Here is a 22291-nt window from a genome sequence, read left to right as displayed (position 1 = left end):
CAGAGCACTGGAACATATCTTAAGAATCATATTAGAAATAATGGGTTAACAAATGCTTGGAGATGGAAACACAGTAGAGAACAGCTATACTTTTCTCATTAATTCTTACAAAATACACTTAAAATTAGATTAGCTCTTTCTAAATCAAAGGTAAAGATCTAATAATAAAGACATTACTTGGAACCCAGATTGGGCTTTAAATGGGAACTTAATGCATTATTATAGGATGTAATAATAAGTAATATTCCTGGAGGCATCTCCCATAACATAAAGTGGGTATCAGAAGTAATTAAACAGGTTTAAAAAGCACTAGACAGAGAAGGAGTGAACAAATTAATGAAGGAATTGTTAGAGTTAGAAAGAGAACAGGTGGAAAGATATAAAATGGTCTTCTTTTAGATAGAGGTATCAAGATATTTGCTAAGTAGACTTTCAAAGTCTATAGCAGGAGTTAATCTTTGCAATCATTTCAAACTGTGGTGGCCCTTTCAACCTATGCATAAGAGTAATGGCGAATGAAAGAAAAAAATATAAAACTTTTTGTGAACTTGTAAATTCCTTTTTTTTTTTTTTTTTTTACATTGAGATATATGAGCAGGTATCCTTATCTGTGCTGTAACATCTTTCCATGAAATGCCATGTTCACAAAGTTCCACTGATGAAAGTTCAGTAATTTCTGGCAGGTGATGCTAGTCTTATTTAAGATATCTGAAACCCTTAATCTTGTTGAATGCTAGACTGAAACAAGGGAAGAAGAAGCAAAAGAAAGCCTTTACAAAATAAAAAAATAAATAAAAAGAGCTATTGTCCAAATCCCTGCCTTTCCCCTGGAAAGGAAGTAGGGGGAAAGCAGAGATTTGAAAACATTTGGCTCTTGCTTAGAGATTCTGATTACGGTTGCTAGGATACTGGTCAAAAAGGGAACCTGGCAGTGTCTGGTTAGGAAAAGCCCGGTTACCTGCAGTAACTGGTCTCCGCCACCGGGGGGCAGGAAGCGAAGCAGCTGCAGTTGGAATCTGGAGGAGCAGTGGAGCATTCAGGAATGGCTCCTGCAGAGAGAGGTACCAGCAGCTCCCCCATCCTGCCCCAAGCGTAGCTCTCCCTGCCCCACTCACCCTTCCACCCCCAAAGCATGGCTCTCCCTGCCCCATCCTGCCTCACTCACCCCTCCACCCCTGGAGTGCAGCTGTCCCTGCCCCATCCTGCCTCCCTTTCTCCCGGAGCCCGTCTCTCTCTCCAATATCATGCCCCAATCACCCCTCCATCCCTACAGCCCTGCTCAGCTGGCAGAGGGAGGGTGGCGGAGAAAGCAGCGAGCAGTGGGGGGGGGGGGGGAGAAGAGGAGCGGTGGCAGGGCCTCAAGGGAAAGAGGTAGAGCAAGGGGCGGGGGAGGTTCTGGCACTCAGTGTCCGGTTTTCACAACTTAGAAAGTTGGCCACCCTAACTGTGGTAGTTCTTTTTCTTGAACTGTCTCAGTCATGAGAAACTGACTGTCCACTCCAGGTCATTTTAAATGGACCGCAGCCCATCTTGTCAGGATATCTCAGAATCTTAGTGGGGATGCTAGGTCAATTACAGTTCAAAAATAGTATGTTTATTTTACTGTGTGTGAGAGCAGTTATTTATTGATACTAATATATTTGGCTAGCTCCAATCATCCTTCAATGTACTGGGATCTTGCACAATTGTAAAAAATGACAAGGTCAAGCAGCTTCAGCAATTGGCTGAGAGGCCTGCAACAGAAGTGCTGCTGAAAGTGATGGTATGTTTCAGTATGTCTGTACCCTTTTCATGAGATAGTACTGAATCAGTATCTTAGGACAATATTAGAAACAAATATATTGCTGGAGGTGCCTCCTTTTCAATGTGTCATAAAACTGAGGACTTGAGATCATTTCATCTGATATGGCACCTTTGTGGTTATGTCTGACCAGTGCTGAGTGTATAAGTGCTATTATTGTTAGAAAAATTTCAGCACAGCTAGTTGCAATATGTCTATCGAAATGCCCTCTGCAATTTCTGTTTCAGTACACTAGTCCTCATTTTCTGTGCTATATTGTTATACAGTGTTACTGCATACTGTGAAAAAGCTGCTGTGTTAAAACATAAGAGTGGCTGCATCTCAGCGATAAGAAAAGTTTTCCCTCTATGTGCTGTAACTATTTCACAAAACTGTTGTGAGTCTCATTGAATGTTTGAAGTGCTTTGTGATCCCCAGATGAATGGCCATTATAGAACTGCAAATTATTAATTCTTATAGTGCAAACAAATTCTTCATATTAATATACATATAAATTTATAAAACATTTCCATTAACTTTTTTTTAAATAGGCACTACTTTTTCAATCTATGAAGAACTTCCTCTTTGATGGTGTAACAAAAATGATAAGACTATTTTACCTTTATATCCCTGGTCTGTCTCCCTGAGATCAATCACAGTAATTGGTTTAAAATTTAAATCCCATAGACGAACACAGCCATCCCTGCCACCAGTGGCAAAACCCTCCTCACATGCATTCATGCTGAAAATTCCTGCCTAAAAAGAAGAAAAAAAAGTTTAAAAATATGCACAGTTTACAGTTACTATAATGCAAAGCAAAATTCTTCTTCATAGTGATAGAAATATTTTCCCTTTTGTTATATCATAGAAGGCAACATAAATTATACAAGTACATGTTTTATAATTGAGTCCGAATAAATGTAATAATTAAATAACAATTTTTAGTATTATGGATTTTCTCCCAATGTTGTAATGGAAATGAAAGTGGTACAGAAAAAACTTCATAAGAACATAAGAATGGCCCACTGGGTCAGACCAAAGGTCCATCTAGCCCAGTATCCTGTCTTCCGACAGTGGCCAGTGCCCGGTGCCCCAGAGGGAATGAACAGAACAGGTAATCATCAAGTGATCCATCCCCTGTCACTCATTCCCAGCTTCTGGCAAACAGAAGCTAGGGACACCATTCCTGCCCATCCTGGTTAATAGCCATTGATGGACCTATTCACCATGAATTTATCTAGTTCTTTTTTGAACCTTGTTATGGTCTTGGCTTTCACAACATCCTCTGGCAAGGGGTTCCAAGGTTAACTGTGCATTGTGTGAAGAAATACTTCCTTTTATTTGTTTTAAACCTGCTGCCTATTAATTTCATTTGGTGACCCCTAGTTCTTGTATTATGAGAAATAGTAAACAACACTTCCTCATCTACTTTCTCTACACCAGTCATGATTTTATAAACCTCAATCATATCTCCCCTTAGCCGTCTCTTTTCCAAGCTGATAAGTCCCAGTCTTATTAATCTCTCCTCATACGGAAGCCGTTCCATACCCCTAATCATTTTTGTTGCCCTTTTCTGAATCTTTTCCAATTCCAATATATCTTTTTTGAGATGGGGCGACCACATCTGCACACAGTATTCAAGATGTGGGCATACCATGGATTTATATAGAGGCAACATGATATTTTCTGTCCTATTATCTATCCCTTTCTTAATTATTCTCAGCATTTTGTTCTCTTTTTTGACTGCCGCTGCACATTGAGTGGATGTTTTCAGAGAACTATCCACAATGACTCCAAGATCTCTTTCTTGAATGGCAACAGCTAATTTAGACCCCATCATTGTATATGTATAGTTGGGATTATGCTTTCCAATGTGCATTATTTTGCATTTATCAACATTAAATTTCATCTGCCATTTTGTTGCCCAGTCACCCAGTTTTGAGAGATCCTTTTGTAGCTCTTCACAGTCTGCCTGGGTCTTAACTATCTTTAGTAATTTTGTATCATCTACCACCTCATTGTTTACCCCTTTTTCCAGATCATTTATGAATAAGTTGAATAGGATTGGTCCTAGGAATGACCCTTGGGGAACACCACTAGTTACCCCCTCTCCATTCTGAGAATTTGACCATTTATTCCTATCCTTTGTTCCCTGTCTTTTAACCAGTTCTCAATCCATGAAAGGACCTTCCCTTTTATCCCATGACAACTTAATTTACGTAAGAGCCTTAGGTGAGGGACCTTGTCAAAGGCTTTCTGGAAATCTAAGTATATTATGTCCACTGGATCCCCCTTGTCCACATGTTTGTTGACCCCTTCAAAGAACTCTAATAGATTAGTAAGACATGATTTCCCTTTACAGAAACCATGTTGACTTTTGCCCAACAATTTATGTTCTTCTATGTGTCTGACAATTTTATTCTTTACTATTGTTTCAACTAATTTGCCCGGTACTGACGTTAGACTTACCGGTCTGTAATTGCCGGGATCACCTCTAGAACCCTCTTTAAATATTGGCCTTACATTAACTATCTTCCAGTCACTGGGTACAGAAGCCGATGTAAAGGACAGGTTACAAACCATAGTTAATAGTTCCGCAACTTCACATTTGAGTTCTTTCAGAACTCTTGGGTGAATGCCATCTGGTCCCGGTGACTTGTTAATGTTAAGTTTATCAATTAATTCCAAAACCTCCTCTAGTGACACTTCAATCTGTGACAGTTCCTCAGATTTGTCACCTACAAAAGCCAGCTCAAGTTTGGGAATCTCCCTAACATCCTCAGCCGTGAAGACTGAAGCAAAGAATCCATTTAGTTTCTCCGCAATGACTTTATTGTCTTTAAGCGCTCCTTTTGTATCTCGATCATCCAGGGGCCCCACTGGTTGTTTAGCAGGCTACCTGCTTCTGATGTACTTAAAAAACATTTTGTTATTACCTTTTGAGTTTTTGGCTAGCCGTTCTTCAAACTCCTCTTTGGCTTTTCTTATTACATTTTTACACTTAATTTTGCAGTGTTTATACTCCTTTCTATTTACCTCACTAGGATATGACTTCCACTTTTTAAAAGATGCCTTTTTATCTCTCACTGCTTCTTTTACATGGTTGTTAAGCCACAGTGGCTCTTTTTTAGTTCTTTTACTGTGTTTCTTAATTTGGGGTATACATTTAAGTTGGGCCTCTATTATGGTGTCTTTAAAAAGCATCCATGCAGTTTGCAGGGATTTCACTTTAGTCACTGTACGTTTTAATTTCTGTTTAACTAACCCCCTCATTTTTGCATAGTTCCCCTGTTTGAAATTAAATGCCACAGTGTTGGGCTGTTGAGATGTTCTTCCCACCACAGGGATGTTAAATGTTATTATATTATGGTCACTATTTCCAAGCGGTCCTGTTATAGTTACCTCTTGGACCAGCTCCTGCGCGCCACACAGGACTAAATCGAGAGTTGCCTCTCCCCTTGTGGTTTCCCGTCCTAGCTGCTCCAAGAAGCAGTCATTTAAAGTATCAAGAAATTTTGTCTCTGCATTTTGTCCTGAGGTGACATGTTCCCAGTCAATATGGGGATAATTGAAATCCCCCACTATTATTGAGTTCTTAATTTTGATAGCCTCTCTAATCTCCCTTAGCATTTCATCATCCCTATCACTGTCCTGGTCAGGTGGTCGATAATAGATCCCTAATGTTATATTCTTATTTGAGCATGAAATTACTATCCATAGAGATTCTATGGGACATGTGGATTCACTTAAGATTTTTACTTCATTTGATTCTACATTTTCTTTCACATATAGTGCCCCTCCCCCCCCCCCCCCGCACGACCTGTTCTGTCCTTCCGATATATTTTGTACCCCGGAATGATTGTGTCCCATTGATTGTCCTCAGTCCACCAGGTTTCTATGATGCCTATTATATCAATATCCTCCTTTATCACGGGGGCACTCTAGTTCACCCATCTTATTATTTAGACTTCTAGCATTTGTGTACAAGCACTTTAAAAATTTGTCACTGTTTATTTGTCTGCCCTTTTCTGATGTGTCCGATTCTTTATGTGAATGTTTCTCGTCTGATCTGGCCTTTACATTATCCTCTTCTCTCCTCTGCTCCTGACTATAACCTAGAGAATCTCTATCAATAGACTCTCCTCTAAGAGAAGTCTCTGTCCAATCCACATGCTCCTCTGCAGCAGTCAGCTTTCCCCCATCTCCTAGTTTAAAAACTGCTCTGCAACCTTTTTAATGTTAAGTGCCAGCAGTCTGGTTCCACTTTGGTTTAGGTGGAGCCCATCTCTCCTGTATAGGCTCCCCCCATCCTCAAAGTTTCCCCAGTTCCTAATGAATCTAAACCCCTCCTCTGTACACCATTGTCTCATCCACGCATTGAGACTCTGAAGCTCTGCCTGCCTACCTGGCCCTGCGCGTGGAACTGGGACCATTTCTGAGAATGCCACCATAGAGGTCCTGGATTTCAGTCTCTTCCCTAGCAGCCTAAATTTGGCCTCCAGGACATCTCTCCTACCCTTCCCTATGTCATTGGTACCTACATGTACCACGACCACAGGCTCCTCCCCAGCCCTACACATAAGTCTATCCAGATGCCTCGAGAGATTCGCAACCTTCGCACCAGGCAGGCAAGTCACCATACGGTTCTCCCGGTCATCACAAACCCAGCTATCTATGTTTCTAATGATCGAATCTCCCATTACTAACACCTGCCTTTTCCTAGTGACTGGAGTTCCCTCCCCCGGAGAGGTAACCTCAGTGCGAGAGGATACCCTAACACCATCTGGAAGGAGGGTCCCAACTATGGGAAGGTTGCCCTCTGCTCCCGTTGACTGCTCTGCTTCCCTGGGCCTTTCATCCTCCTCAACAGCACAGGGGCTCTCTGACCGGAGGTGGGACAATTCTACAGTGTCCCGGAAAGCCTCTTCAATATACCTCTCTGCCTCCCTTAGCTTCTCCAGTGCCGCCACCCTGGCCTCCAAAGTCCGTACGCAGTCTCTGAGGGCCAGGAGCTCCTTGCACTGAATGCACACATACGCCACCCACCCACAGGGCAGGTAATCATACATGCTGCACTCAGCGCAATAAACTGGATAGCCCCACTCTACTGCTGGGCTTCTGTCTGCATTGTCTCCTGCAGCTACCTAGTTAATGAAAGGGTTTTGTTTAAATCAAAAAGTTTTTAATGTAGTTTAGTTTACAGGTATTAAAGAACAGCGAGTGAACCTTGCCCCCTTCCCAACTCCCTTGCGAAACTCCCTGTTAGCAGCCCCTGATCACAAAGCTCCCTGGTCGCTTGCGCACTGCTTTATAAAGCCCTGGCCTTCTTGATAGCCCCACCCACTGACTAAGGCTCAGCCAATTAACAGAGGCTTCTAGCTTTCAAACCTTACTTGGAAGCTCACAGCTTCCAACTACCAGCCACAGCACACAGTCCTTCAAACAACCAAACAGACAGACAAACACAAGCTCAGCACACAGCAAGTAACCCCCAAATACAAACACACACTTATTGATCCAAAAGTCATTTTCAAAAGTGACTCAGTCACTTAGGAACTTAAATTCCATTTTCAAATATGTGTACCATTTAGGCACCTAAGTCACTTAAGAGCCTTTACAATTTTACCTTATCTCTATTTTTTAAATATATTTTAAACACTAAGTTACAAGCAAACAAAAGTAACACCAGATGAACATTTAAAAACAATCAAAGGTGACACCCTGGCACCACCTTATTCACCATTGTCATATAATTAGGATATGTTTTGCACAAAGTATACCTTGTAAGGTATCATTCTAAAAGTCTTGATCTGCTAGACATTAATATCTCGTTGGATTGTATGTGCTATCATCGTATGTGAAGTTATGAAGTTTGGCTATGTATGTGTTACTGAAACATGTTGTGAGGTTGAAAACACCCACAAGCAGCCTTTCGGGTACAACAGTAAAAAGACCAAACTATGTTAATGTCTTATTGAGGAAATGTACACAAGCACAAGGATTACCCCAGGAACTGTGTACAATAGAAACCTCTCAGAGATAGCACTACACAATGGGAACTGTTTGACCCAGGTCACAGCAAAAGAGCTTTCCAGCAAGTGGGAAGAAGATATAAAGGGGGGAAATGACATCATGATGGTACCTCACTCTCCCCACAACAACACACCTGGAAATATCTAAGGAGCAAAGACTGAACTAGGGAAAGTGATGGTCCCAGGCTAAAGGGGTTTCTAGCCTGTGTATGAAAACCTGGGAAACCCAAACTGCAAAGCAAAGGCAGTTTGTGCCTTAAGAATCTGCAAGGCTGGTTATCACTCAGGGTGAGAATTTGCTAATTCATATCCTACCTATCTAGTATGTTAATCTCAGTTTGCGGTTTTGTTTATTTACAAGGTAATCACTTATAATCTTTCTTTTTGTAGTTAATAAACTTATTTTATGTTTTAATCCAAACCAGTGTCATTTGACTAAGGTACCTGGGGAAAATCTCAGCTTGATTACCACAAGTGTGCATGGTCCTCTTCACTTTGAGGGAGAGGCGGACCAGGTATTAAACCCATATACTGGCCAGATTTGACCAGGGCAGGATGGTACTGCTCTGGGGTCCTAGGCTGGTAGGTTGATGGTTAGAGAACCTGCATGTAACTGCAGCTGGGTGTGTCCCTACCTGTGTAAATGCTGTTGAAAGTGCAAGCTTGGAGGGCTTTGCAGCTTATAACAGCAGCACACTGTGAGAGGGAGCCCAGGCTGGTGGGTCAGAGGGCTCAGTGGTACCCCAGTTCCAGGTAGCACCCCAGGAGGAACCCATCACACTACTGCCTATAATAGAAGGAAGAACTGGACGCAGTAACAGCCACAAGCCGTTTATGACTAAGTAGGGAATTTTCTGTTCTGAGTGACTGGCAAACATACAGTTCCAATAGTTATTGCTTCTTTCTGGGTCTGGGTCCGGGTCCGGGTCCCGAAATTCAGCATATGGTCCCCAAGTATGAAACAATTTTCACAGATGAAACTAGTTTTTGGGTCAAATTTGACTAGATTGTTCTTTTAATGACTGAAATACCAAATAAATTTTGGCTTTTATAAAAAATAGTACCCACTATTAAGGCATGTGAGAACTTCCTGGACATTTACTATACCTTTTGCTATACAAATTTTGTTTAGTCTTTCCAAATAATACTGAGGCTAGGTTAGAAATTCATCAAAATATGGATTAAGCTTGGAGGTTCTTTCTTTCTGCCTGCATGCAACTAAGGAAAATATTGCTACCCCCAGGAGATAAGAAATAAGTGTCAAAATTTTAGCTGATTCTATGCTTTCACAGGGAAACTAACAAGTACCGCTAAAGGGCCCCAAAACAATCAGGATCCAGTGACTTCAAAGATCAAAGTGAGGATCTCAGGAATCTTTTAAAATTCATTTCTGATTAGATTAAATTGGGCATAATATCAATCTGGCAATTGACACTGGGCCAGATTTTCAAAAGTATTTAAATAGCTAAATATGCAAATAGGCACCTAATGAAATATTCAGAAGCAATTAAGCAGATCAGGGCACACAACTCCTGTCAATTTCAATGGTGAGGTAATTCTATCTATATCTTCAGGTGACTGATTCAAATGTGTGCTTTTTTCACTGCATTAAACTTTCAGCCATTACTGAGCAAATCCAAAGCTTGAGGGATTTTTGTATATTTTGTTTTAGATGTTTAGTTCTGTACTATGGATTAAATTCTGCCAAAATTCTGGTATGTTCAAAACTCCAAGAGCTCTTTTTAGAGGAAAACCTTGATAATGGAGTTAGAGTATTCCCTTTTTCTTGAACTGAATCCTTTCAAATTCCATGTTTCTAACTGGACCAGAGACCTCCTGTGTTGGTGACTGAGGGAAGAGTAGTTCTGGCACAAGAGTAGCAGGACTTTGCTCTCTAGTTGTGGCTTCTGGAGGGGAGGTATATCTAGGAACCTCTTGATATTTATGCTTAGAAAAAGAATCAGATCATTTGTACTGTGAGAAACTGGCTACATGCTTTGGAAATAAGATCAAATATATGCAAGATTAATCTGTCTTCCATTTCACAGATAGACCCAGCTCTTGAGGAGGACATACTGAGTTTTAAGGAGTTTTGGCAGGAGACACAATCATTAAAGTCCTGTATGTATTGAGGGACCTTTCATCTGCAGTTTAGATTCATGCCCTTCATGGTTAGTGAACATAAGAGGGGGAAAGGTCCTATTCAGTGACTTGGTTTTGATAAGTAGTGAGGACATCACAGAACACATGATCTTAGGAAATAACCTTCGATCGAGTGATTGTGATTTGATTCAGTTTAAATTAAAGGGAAGAATAACCAAAACAAGGTCATCAACCATGGGTGTTTATTTCAAAAGGGACTTAAAGGGAATTAGTTAAAGAAGTCAACTGGAATGAATAGCTCAAGGGCTTAAATGCAGAGGAGGCTTGGAGTTTCTGTCAACCAAGTATACAAAAATTATCTTGCATCCCAAACAAGGGGAAAAAACTTGTAGGGAAAGGCACTGAACCCAGTTGGATGAATAACCACCTTAAAAAGTTACTAGGAGTAAACAGAGAGTCTACAAGGAATGGAAAAAGGATTCATTAGCAAAGAAAGCTACATCATGGAGGTTAGAAAATGTAGGAACAAAATGAGAATTGCTAAAAGTCACGCTGAATTAGCGCTTGCCAAGGAAATTAAAATAAATAATAAGAGAAGGTTTTTTAGTTATATAAATAAAAACAGAAAAAGGAAAGATGGAGTTGGGCCACTCTTCAGTGTGGATGGGGAGGAGATTAGAGATAATGTAGGTATGGCTTAAAAACTCAGTGAATGCTTTGCCTCAGTTTTCAATAAGGATGCTAATATGGAACATGTGCGTGAAGGCAGGATGGCTGATGGAAATGAGTTTATAGAAATGGAAATTACCACATTTGAGATGGAAGAAAAACCTGAACAGCTTAATGCACTCAATAGGGGGGACGGATAATTTCCATTCTAGAATATTGAAAGAAAATGGCGCATGAGATTGCTAGTCCAGTACATAAGAATGGCCATACTGGGTCAGACCAAAGGTCCATCTAGCCCAGTAACCTGTCTTCTGACAGTGGCCAATGCCAGGTGCCCCAGAGGAAATGAACAGAACAGGTAATCATTAAGTGATCCATCCCCTGTCGCCCATTCCCAGCAAACAGAGGCTAGGAACACCATCTGTGCCTATCCTGGCTAATAGCCATTGATGAACCTATTCTCCATGAAGGATTCTTCCAAACAAGGATTTTTAATAAATCCATTTATTTGGGAGTGATACTGTATGACTGAAGACCTATACCTAAGACAGTGTCGGGGGGAAATGATCCGGCAGTCTGACCTCACGAGTACAAAAGGCTTTAGAACAAATTATTCAGGAAAGAATAATTAAATTCATGGAGGTAAATGGGAAAGAGAACATAATGCAACATGGGTTTACCAAAAGTAGATCACTGCAGACTAACCTGATACCCTTCTTTGAAAAGATAACTGATTTTTTTAAGAGGAGGAAAATGCAGTACATTTAATCTACTGGGATTTTAGTAAAGCATTTGACACAGTATCACACGGAAAATTATTAGTTAGATAAGAGAAAATGGTGATTAGTACAAGAACTGTAAGGTGGATAAGAAACTAGCTAAGGGGAGAAGGCAATGGGTTGTACTGAAAGCTGAATTATCAAACTGTAGGGAGTTCCTCAAGGATCAGTCTTGGGAACAATCTTCTTTAACATTTTTATTAATGACCTAGGTCACAAAGTTAAATTGAGAAAGAGGATGGAATGAGAGCAAACTGGCTGAAGCAAAGTAGCTGGACACAACACAGCTGATACTTGGCAGATGGAGAAGGATTGTTAGAGGTAGGGCAGAGAGACTATTTCTTCCCCTGTGACTAGGCCCAAGAAGTTTGCAATGTTGAGGTACTCTCGGATCTCCTGGTGCTTCTGGAATCTGAGCTTGTCTCAGTGGGCAAAAATCAATGATGTCCATTTTGTGTAAACTCCAGACCTCACCATAATAGTCCCGCCTATGCAATTTCTACATTGGATTAGCTCTAATTAGGGTTATGCTTGAAAGATCATGTTGAAAGCATGTGCAAGATGTAACTGCCCACCTATTAAGTTGTACTGGAAAACTAAACATATTACACTAGTTCCACAAGAACAGCAGTGGCTTCCATTTTCACATGCAGGTACAATTCAAAGCATAGACACTGATCTCTAAAACCATATATGAAGTAGGTCCTGACTGTATGAGATATTGCCTCTCCCTCCCACTTATGTTCTGCACAACAGTTGACATCAGCTATAACATCTGAGGTAACTGTTCCTCACTGCAGCAGTCTGGGGGAAGCAAATTCCTATTGGAAAGCCATTGACTCTGGAATTCACTCCCTTTACTTGTCCAGCAAAGCCCAAATTGGTTCACCTTCAGGCTAGTACAAAGCCAATCTCTTTTCTAAAGCATTTTCATGAATGAAAGTTGGTGAGGATAGGGAGTGTTTTTTCTGGGGAATGTCATTGTTAACTTAACTTGAAAGAATAAAAAAAAAATTCTCTCTAAGTTTTATTATATTGTGGAAATGTGTTCCATGACATGTGAAAGGAGTGCATTTCACTATAGAAATCTAAAAATAATTAAGCATTTACCTATATATTTACACTATAAATGTAGATTAGTGTAGTTTGAATTCATAATTAGCCAGTCCAACAGGAGCAAAACTCTGGGTGACAAATTGTGTTGGCCCACAAGAGCAGCTTTAAAACATTCATTTAAATTATTGTTTCCATCTATATGTAATTAAAGCTCAGCGTACCACCATGGATGCATGATGCCTGGGTGCCTGTTATTTAACCACAGCCTCTGGCATCAATCCACACAACTTTAATATTCACCTCTGAAAGCGTATCCCAAAATAAATTATTCAACTATTGAGAAGGCATCTGATGTACACTTACTGTGCAAAGTTCAATCATAGTATGCAATAGTCTTTAAAATACAGAGTGGTATTTTGTTTGTTTTAAATAATATATCATATAGTTTATTATACATTCATATGTATCTATAAAGGGTTTGAAATTCATAGATCATTTCTCAATCACTATCCATAAAAACGCTGCAACTAAGAACTTTCTATAGCCTAGTCTTTCTATTGACACAGTAGTGTGGTTTGATAAGTTTTTTTGGTTAATGGTTTTAGTGTTAATTTTCCTGTATCAGATCTACCATCTATGACTAAGCGCCTGAAGTGCTACCAATGTGTGTTTGCATATCTCCTTGTCTTCTTTCCCCATTCAGCTCTTTGCCCCTTCTGCTGATGCCTTCCCTCTCAAATCCCTGATCAGTTCCATCTCTTACCCACCCTTTCCTCTCCTGTTCCCAATAAATTTAGCTCTCCAACCCTCACCTGCTATTACATTCCCTCCTGCTCATCCATTCTCAGCACTCTGCAATTCTCCTCCTAGCTTCTTGAGAGCTTATGTTCAGTTACTCATGCATTATAACCCCTAAATCATTTTCAAAGTCACTGCTTTCCAAGATAGAGTCCCCCATTCTATATGCATGGCCTGCATTCCTTGTTCCTAGATGTATAACTTTGCATTTGGCTATAATAATGCACTTTTTGTTTGAATAGGCAAAGCTTACCAATGATCCAGATCACTCTCTGTGATTTCCCTGTCTTCTCCATTATTTATCATTGCACCAATTTTTGCTGTTATAATTTATAAATGATGTAGTGATTTTATGTTTACTTCCAGATCATTGATGAAAATGTTGAATAGCATCAGGCCTAGTACTACTCTTGCATAACCCCACTAGAAACACCTCCATTCAATAATGATTCCCCATTGACAACTATTTTTTGAAATCTGTTAGTTAGATCTGTTCTTAATCATTTTAACATGTGCTCTACTGATATTATATAGTACCAATTTTTAAATCAAGGTTCACATAGTACTGAGTCAAACACCTTACAAAAGTCTAAGTATATATATCTATATCTATATAATATCCAGTTACCTGTATCAAAAATTGAAATCAAGTTTGTTTAAAAGACCTATTTTTCCATAAAACCAGGTTGACTGGCATTAATTGTATTCCTATACTATAGTTCTTATGACCTGAATCCCATAATCAGCTTTTTCCATTATTTTGCCAAAGACCGATGTCAGGTTTACCAGCCTGTAGTTATCTGGATTATCCAGCTTGTCCTTTTTGAATATTGGCACAACACTCTCTTCTAGTCCTCTGAAATTTCCCCAGTATTCTAATTTTTAATAAATCTTATGATTGGTCCAGAGATCTCTTCAGACAACTCTTTTAGGACTCTTGGGTGCAAGTTATCTGGGCCTGCTGATTTTAAAATGTTTATCCCTAGTTGATGTTGTCTAACATCCTCCTCAGTTAGTAATAGCCTGGAAAGTACTTTAATATCCTCAAATAATGAGTCCATCATCTTGCTTCTTTCTGCATACAGAACAGAAATATTTACTGAACACTTTTCTGCTTCATTATTAACAGTTTTACCATCTCCATCTAGTAATGGGTCCCTCCTATTGCTAGAATTTCTTTTGTTCCTGATATATTTTTAAAAATCCTTCTTTCTTGTCTTTAGCCCTGCCAGCCTTGGATTTTCCCTGAGGTCTTTAGTTTCCCTTATCAATTTTCTGCACTTCATAACTTCTAATTTATATCAATTGCTACCAATTTGCCCATTTTTCTATAATGATTTTTAATTTTTAATTGGTGCCTTAACTTCACTGAAATAGGATGGGCTTTTAGCCAAAGTTGTCATCCTCCTTCATTGTAGAATCATGGATTTTTGATCTAATATATTCTTCTTTAAATATTCCCAATTTTCAGTCTACTTTTTTTCTCCCAAACAATTTCACTCAATTTTCTTGAGCATTGGGAAATTAGCCCCTTTGAAGCACCAGGCATATATATTTTTGGTTGGGACTGTCCTCTGTTGCCATGTTAAATCATCTTCTTTCGTATGGCGACAGTGGAACAGTGAAAGAAACAGCATGACTACAGTTGGATCTTAAGGTATCTTATCCAGTCGAGAGCAAAAGGGGTCACAGGATGAGTATAGATTGGGCAATCGTTCATGATGTGTCCGACAGTTTGCACCATGCCACAGTTGCAGTTCAGCGATTTCCTCATTTTCCATCCATCGAGTAAGTATGCTCATCTTTCATGTTAGATGTGGATATGGTTTAGAGCTGTCCGTATGCACTGTGGGGAGGAGAAGCCCGGCACTTGCACAGTTGGGTCGTCAATTAGATTTTTGTTTGGTACGTCGGTAGCCGCCCAGGCTTCAGACCATCTTCTGCAAATGTCCTTAACTTCCACAAAGAGGGCTGTGGCACAAGACCAGAAGGGTTTTCTTGATTTTAGTTGGCGGTGAGTCTGGTGCTCTAGATCATGGGGGAGCACTACTGTGATATTTGCTATGATCTTCCCTAACTGTTGTAGCCTCTCGTTGGAGATTTGCTGGCGCAACGTTAGCCAGTACCAATAACCATGGAACCAGCATTGATATGAGGGTGCCACTAATTATGCAAAGAGCTGTGTTAATTTCAGTGTCCGCTAAAATGGTGTGTGGACTTCCACTCCAAAACTGGGGCACATTGTTCCACTATGGAATGGATTAGGGCTAGTTTCCATGTTCAGAGTGTGCAGGTGTCGCTTCCCCAAGATGTTCCTGAAATCTTCTGTATGATGTTGACCCTGGTCTTTGTTTTGCTTTTGGTTGGTTCAAGAAGGAGATGGAAGCTGAGCATGCGGTCCAGTATTATCATCCGTACCTCGGATTATGACCATGTATCAATGATGACCCACAGAAATTGATGTCTAATGTCTTCTTGGCCTGGGTATTATTCAAATGAAAAGCTGAGACCCCTGCTTTTGAGGCATTTGGCTTTAACCAACATGCCTTGAAATATGTTTCTAGTATTTGTAGGTCCTGTTCTAGAACCTTTTCTGAGGTTTCAAATGAGGAAGTCTGAGCAGCCAGCGTGATGTCATCCGAGTACATGAACTTGTGGGAGGATGTTGGTGGAATAATTGCTGATAAATAGTTGAAAAGTGCTGGAACTATAATGGACCCTTGCAGGAGTCCACTGTTCAGTCTTTATAGGCTGATGATAGCATCACCAAGATACACCGTGAATCTGAGATTGTTCAGCATTTCAATGATGAGCCTAATTCTAGGGCAACAGGGTATGGCTATTGCAAGTTTCAGTAGAAGTCCTTTCTGCCATACTGTATTGTATGTGGAACTAAGATTGATAAATATTGTTGCTGTTTTAAGTTGGCATTGATAGCCAGCTTCTCTATAGTCAACACAAGGACTTGGTCATAACAGTTTTTGCCTATTCTGAAACCAGCTTGTTCTTTGGGGGACCAGTTCCTCCACCAATGGCTTCATTCTGCAAAGTAGAAGCTGCTTCAATAGCTTATAGCAGCCACTAAGAAGCACTATAGGTCAATAACTTTTCGCATTAGTTGCCTCTTTTCCTGGTTTGAGAACAGCTATAATTTTTGCTCCTTTCCATTCTTTCGGTATTCTCCATGTTAGTAGAGAGAGCATCTAGCCATTTTCTCACTATTTGGCCCAAATGCTTTAAGAACACAGGGAATATGCCATCCAGACCTGCTGCTTTTCCAGGCTTTATTTGGGTGATGCCACTGTCCACCTCCTCCACTGAATAGGGCACAGAAAATTGGGGAAATGTTTGGCATTGTTTGAGGGCATTATAGAGTTCTTTATTGACTTTATGGTAATTTTGTCAATTGAGTTGGCAATTAGTTGCCATGCTATGGCATCTGGGCTCACCTGCGGAGATATATAGATTGCAGGCGTCACTCCACCAAAGGCATCGAGGAGACACCAGACCTTTCAACTTGACTTTGTGAGGTCAAGGGCCTCCACAGTGTCACACTATCTTTGCCTTCTTGACTAGTCCAAAGGATGGAGCAATGCTTTTGCTGTATCTGGTTGTCCATTTGCCTTATACTGTCAAAGGAGTTCTTCACTCTCTAGTGTCCAACAGGGAGTGAAAGCCTTTCTGTATCCCCTGGGAATACTGACTTTGACAGCTATTATAAGGCTAACCAAGTGATGATAATTGGCAGGGGTCGGAGGGATCAACGTCACAGATTTCTCTATTATACTGCTTTCCCAAAGTTCCACACCGAGGCTTCAGGATGGAGCAAAATAGCGGGATTTGGAGATTGACCTGTATCACAATGGGTCTGCATAGTCTGTTGGGAAAGTCATTGAGACTGGAACCTCAAGGTACACACATACCTATTCCCTTTGATTGCACATGTGGAGAGTCTCTGATGACAAAGAGTGGCCGTTATCATCCTGCGACAAAGCAAAGGTCAGGCATATAGCATGGGGGGAGGGATGATAACCTGCTACATGAGTAAGCACAACTAATGTAAAATTGGTGACAATGTCCTGAAAAGGCCTCCTAGTCAGCAAAGCCATGGAAAAAATGGCCCCTTCTAAGTCAAACCGGACACCAACCCTTCACTGCATATAATGCAGTTAAACATTGAGGGTTTATCCAGCACAAAATCTGACTACCTCACGAAGAGCCTACGAAACAGATGAGATTGACATCCTTGCACTGCAGGAAACACACATCGAGTGAGAAAGCCACCGGAGAGATCAGTGGATACATCCTTGTCTCAGCAGTCAACCCATGTCAAAGATGACTTGAAGAACACTACTCAGGTCCTCCCAAACATGTCCCTTAATTCCATCACCATCAAGGTCAGCGACTTGACTGTAGTGAATGTCTGTAAACTCCCATTAATGAACTGGCCCTCTTCAGTGTGGCCACTTGCAAGCCACCACACCATCTATGTCAGCAACTTCAATAGCCACCACAGTTTGTACGGTTATGACTCCAAAGATTTTGCAGAAGAAAAACTGTCATCAAGGGCAGCAACAAAAGACCTTTGCCTGCTCTACAATACTAAGAAGCGTGGCACATTTAGGTCAGCATTCTGGTAAAAATGCCATATTAAATGTAATCAGCTTAGGATCACTGTTCCCTGGGCAACCACCAACTTCTAGTCCCATGATTAATTCATCTTTATCCATCATATAAAATCCAAAATAGAATTACCTCATGTAGGGTGCAATACCTTTTGTTAGAAAATCCATCATCCATATTTTTAGAAGCAAATAATGTTTTTCCACTGGCTATATTAAACCTCCATAATATGCTTCCAAAATGAAAGTCCCCACCCATAACATCACATGTTTACTTTCTATACATTAAAGGTAGGTGTTGGAGTAACTGATCCTGTTCTCTGGTTTGATTTGGTGGTTGTAACACGCACCCACTGCTGGGCTTTATAGTTACCACTTGGCTTCACATGCATTCAAGATCTGCATTTCTGAGTTAGCAGTAATTCTAAAAGAAGGCAATGGATCTTTAATATCAGATGCCATACAATTACACCCTCCCCTTTTTCCTATTCTATCCTTCCTGAACACGTTCTAACCAGTTATTTTAACATTCCAGTCATGCAAATCGTTCCACCAAGTTTCAGTAACGCCAACTATATCAAATTTCTTTTCATCAGTGAGACTTTCCAATTCTTCTTGCATGTTACCCAGACTCCAGGTATTGGTATATTAAATGGAAAAAAAACTTAGTTAATGCAGAGTTAAAGTTGCCTGGTGACAGACAGTTCATGCCCTTCCAAAAAATCAAGTTCAGCAAAACCAGGAAATACAAAGTTAATGTAAATGCCCATGCAACCTTAGCTCTGCCCCCGCACCCCACAGCTGGCAAGAGACACTGGGAATTATCTGCATATACTCCAGCTGCTTTCAGTGTTTTAGATGCAGCTGTATTGAACGTTGGAGTCAGTAGATGGGGGGATTTAATGACTGGTAGGGAAAAGGTGGCATCCTGGGTGCAAGTGTGAAGGGGTTGTAAAAAGTGGAATATTCTGTCAGAGTAGGATCAGCGTCTGAGCATAGTGCAGGCGCAAGAAGCGCCTGTCCATTACAGTGAAAGGCAGAGTGCAAGTATCTGCATTATAGATGGTTTGGGGCACCTCTCACAGAAGGCAGAGTTAAGATTACATGGGCATTTACCTTAACTCTATATTTCCTGGTTGTCAGATGTTCGAGTTTTGTTGAACTTGATGTTTTGGAAGGTCATGAGTGGTCACCAGGCAACCTTAACTCTGTGTTAACTTAGTTTTTTTTGCCAATTAATTTCCTATCTTTTCAAAACAGAACAAGAAATGTTTGTTGGTAGAGTTATAGTGGCCATTTAGGCACTTTTAGTTCTCACCTAGGTTTGTAGCTGATATGCTACTGTGGCTAGGTAATCAAAATTCCTAGCTTTTATATAGTTAGGCTTGGCAGGATTTTTTTTTTTAATGGATAGATGTCAGTAAACATCTATTTCAGTTGACACACCAAAAAAAACACATGAAAAAAATCCACAGGAAACAGTTAGCGTGAGTGCAGCCTCCCCCCTGCACCTGCCGCGATTGGGTGTCATTAGCTCTCTCGCAGGACAGAGAGTTTTCTGTGGTCCTGCTGCCATGGGTCTTGCTCCCTCACTAGCTCCGCCCCACAAGGACAACACCCTTCCCCACACCTTGCGCCTGCAAGGATCAGGTGTCACCAGCCCTGTGCCAGCACAGGAAACCCTCTGCAGCCCTGCTGTCACAGGTGTGAGAATGGGGTCATGATAGCAGGCTTGCAGAGGGCTACCTGCAGGGCTGCAGGGCCAGTGACACTTGATCCCTGCAGAGGTAAGGTGCGGGGAAGGCTGTGGTCCTGGCAGGGCAGAGCAGAGAGCCTTGGGCCAGGACTGCAAGTAGGAGGATTAATCAATCAATATTAATTGTCAAAACTGAAAAAGAAATCCAAATCTTGATTTTAAAATGGTCAGTGATCCACCACCACCCTTAGTAAATTGTCCCACTGGTTAATTACCCTCACTGACAAAATTTATGCCTTATTTCCTGTTTGAATTTGCCTGACTTCAACTTCCAGCCATTGGATCATGTTGTACCTTTCTCTGCTAGACTGAAGATCCTACCATTAAATATTTGTTCTCCATGTACATACATTAGAAAACATGCGGTTGCACCAGTGCCAAATAAAGAGGTAAAATAACCTCTTCTCTTCTACTTGAGATTCCCTTATTTATACATCCAAGATTGCATCAGCTCTTTTGGCCTCAGCATCACATTAGGAACTCATGTTCAGTTGATTATGCAGAATGACTCCCAAATCTTTTTCAGAGTTGCTGCTTCCCAAGATAGAATCCCCCATCCTATAAGTATGGCCTACATTTTTTGTTCCTAGATGTATTCATTTACTTCTGGCCATATTAAAAACACATTGTTTGCTTGGGCCCAGTTTACCAAGCAATCCAGATCACTCTAAATCAGTGACCTGTCCTCTTTATTATTTACCACTCCCCCAATTTTTGTGTTGTCTGCAAACTTTATCAGTGATGATTTTAGGGTTTTCTTCCAGATCATTGACAAAAATGTTAAATAGCACAGGGCCAACAAGTGATCCCTGCGGTATCTCACTAGAAACACACCTGCTTCATGATGATTCCCACTTATTATTACATTTTGAGACCTATCGCTTAGCCAGTTTTTAATCCATTTAATAGGTCATGTTAATTTTACATCATTCTAATTTTGTTAATCAAAATGTCATGAGGTCCCAAGTCAAATGCCGTACAGAAGCTTGTAGTCTCATTAAAAAAAGATATCAAGTTAGTTTGACAGGATCTATTTTCCAAAAACTCAAGTTGATTTTACATTAATTACATTACCCTCCTTTAATAATTTATTAATTTGGAGAGGTGTTAAGTGACCCATCCACTTCAATGAGATGTTCTCAGCTGAAAGAATATCCGATGGAGATAAATATAGCCTGAAACAATAGCTTTGATACGTGTGAACTGCTCAATTCATGTCAGTGGGTGCACTCATCCCCCATACCCAGTGCTGCAGAGGCTATGATATGCATTAAGCATGCCCTTTCTCAATTCCTTATCCCAGTGTCAGCAGTGTATTCTTGGCGCATGCCCCAAACTCCTCTCTCCTACTCCTCCATCCCAATCAGTGTTGTGATAATTTGGTCTACAAATTTACCCTAATTGTAAATTCTACTGTAAAAAGTGAGCGTATGTTCATAAGATAGCACAATAACCTATGACAACAAATATTGATTGACAGCTACAAAAAAATCAAAATAAGTCCAAACAGAAAGGCCTACTGATATAACTCAAGGAAAATGTTTAAATCGAACTTGGTAAAAACAGAGATGTGGAACTGGAAATTAACCAAAATTGATGTGTTGGATATTAGGCCTAATTGGTGGACAAATTAATGAGGGGATGGGCTATTTCACCCATCAGTCCTTTTTTTGGATCCTTAAAGAAAGAGCCTTCAGAGGGGAAAGACGAACAAACGAAAGCTATTGGAGCAAGCTTCACCATCATGACTGCCACCCCCACTGTCTCCTAGGACCAGACCTTCTTCGTCCTGATCCTGAGGAATGTCCTGACCAGAACAGACGGGAAGCCAGATGACATCATCACTTCTACCGCCTCAACTGCATCCCAAATACCACTCAAGATGAAACAGGATCGAACTGTAACAGAAGCAGCCATAACAGCTCTAGCCAATCTCAACTAACTTCTTCTCTTTACCCCAAAAGGAAAGTTATTACCATCGAACACTGTTAAACAAGGGTTATTTTTTCCTTTCAAACCTCTCTCCAACTAAAGGGAAAGGGAACAAGAAATGTAAAGTAAGGCTTTCATTTTAACAACATTTCAAATGCTTTAACTGTTTTACCTTTTTAGTACCTTTTAATAAAAGGTTTAAAAGGGTTTTAATGGTATTTGCCATAGTACTAAGCAGGCTAAGGTCTCTGTATACCAAACCCTGAACCTTGCTTAACACTGTTTAACATTGGACAGCAACTGGGTTATGTTAACATCTTTGGGCACCTATATTCCATCTAAATTAATGCAATATCACCCTCTCCTCCCAGCAAACATTTGCTTGTGTAATTTATTTTCTTTTCAATAAATAGTTTAAGTGCCCTATGATGTATTCAGATTACATTTTCCCACAATTTAAAAAAAAAACCTTTGACAGAGGCAAACCGGAACAAGATGCCTCCTTTTTTATTTCAGCTTTCTGCCCTGGATTGGATTTGGATTCATAGTGCTGGGGTGGTGCTCAGATTCAATGACCATTACATAACATCAGAGTCACAAGGTCCTATGATGTAGAGGTAGTTTTCCAGATAACCTCTTTCTCTGCATATACTCAGTGTAATGCATCTTGCACACTGCAAGAGAAGTCTTTGACTAATAATGTTTTAATTTGATTTTCCCCACAGGGCTAGTGGGTGCATGTACTCCATTTGGGTAACTCTCAA

At 40.5% G+C, this 22291-nt stretch overlaps 1 protein-coding gene across 4 annotated transcripts in view; it reads right to left on the bottom strand.

Moving 5' to 3' along the window:
- EML5 (EMAP like 5) overlaps positions 1–22291 on the bottom strand; it is a 329289-nt gene that overhangs the window by 237673 nt on the left and 69325 nt on the right. For all 4 annotated transcript variants that reach the window (XM_065403925.1, XM_065403928.1, XM_065403927.1 and 1 more), the window contains exon 6: positions 2401–2536. In XM_065403925.1, coding sequence (XP_065259997.1) covers positions 2401–2536 — 136 coding nt within the window. The remainder of the gene's footprint in view (positions 1–2400; positions 2537–22291) is intronic.

The sequence above is a fragment of the Emys orbicularis genome, chromosome 4, assembly GCF_028017835.1.
Source record: "Emys orbicularis isolate rEmyOrb1 chromosome 4, rEmyOrb1.hap1, whole genome shotgun sequence".
NCBI lineage: Eukaryota > Metazoa > Chordata > Testudines > Emydidae > Emys > Emys orbicularis.
The sequence above is the reverse complement of the archived record's forward strand: the minus strand, read 5'-3'. Positions and strand labels throughout refer to the sequence as shown.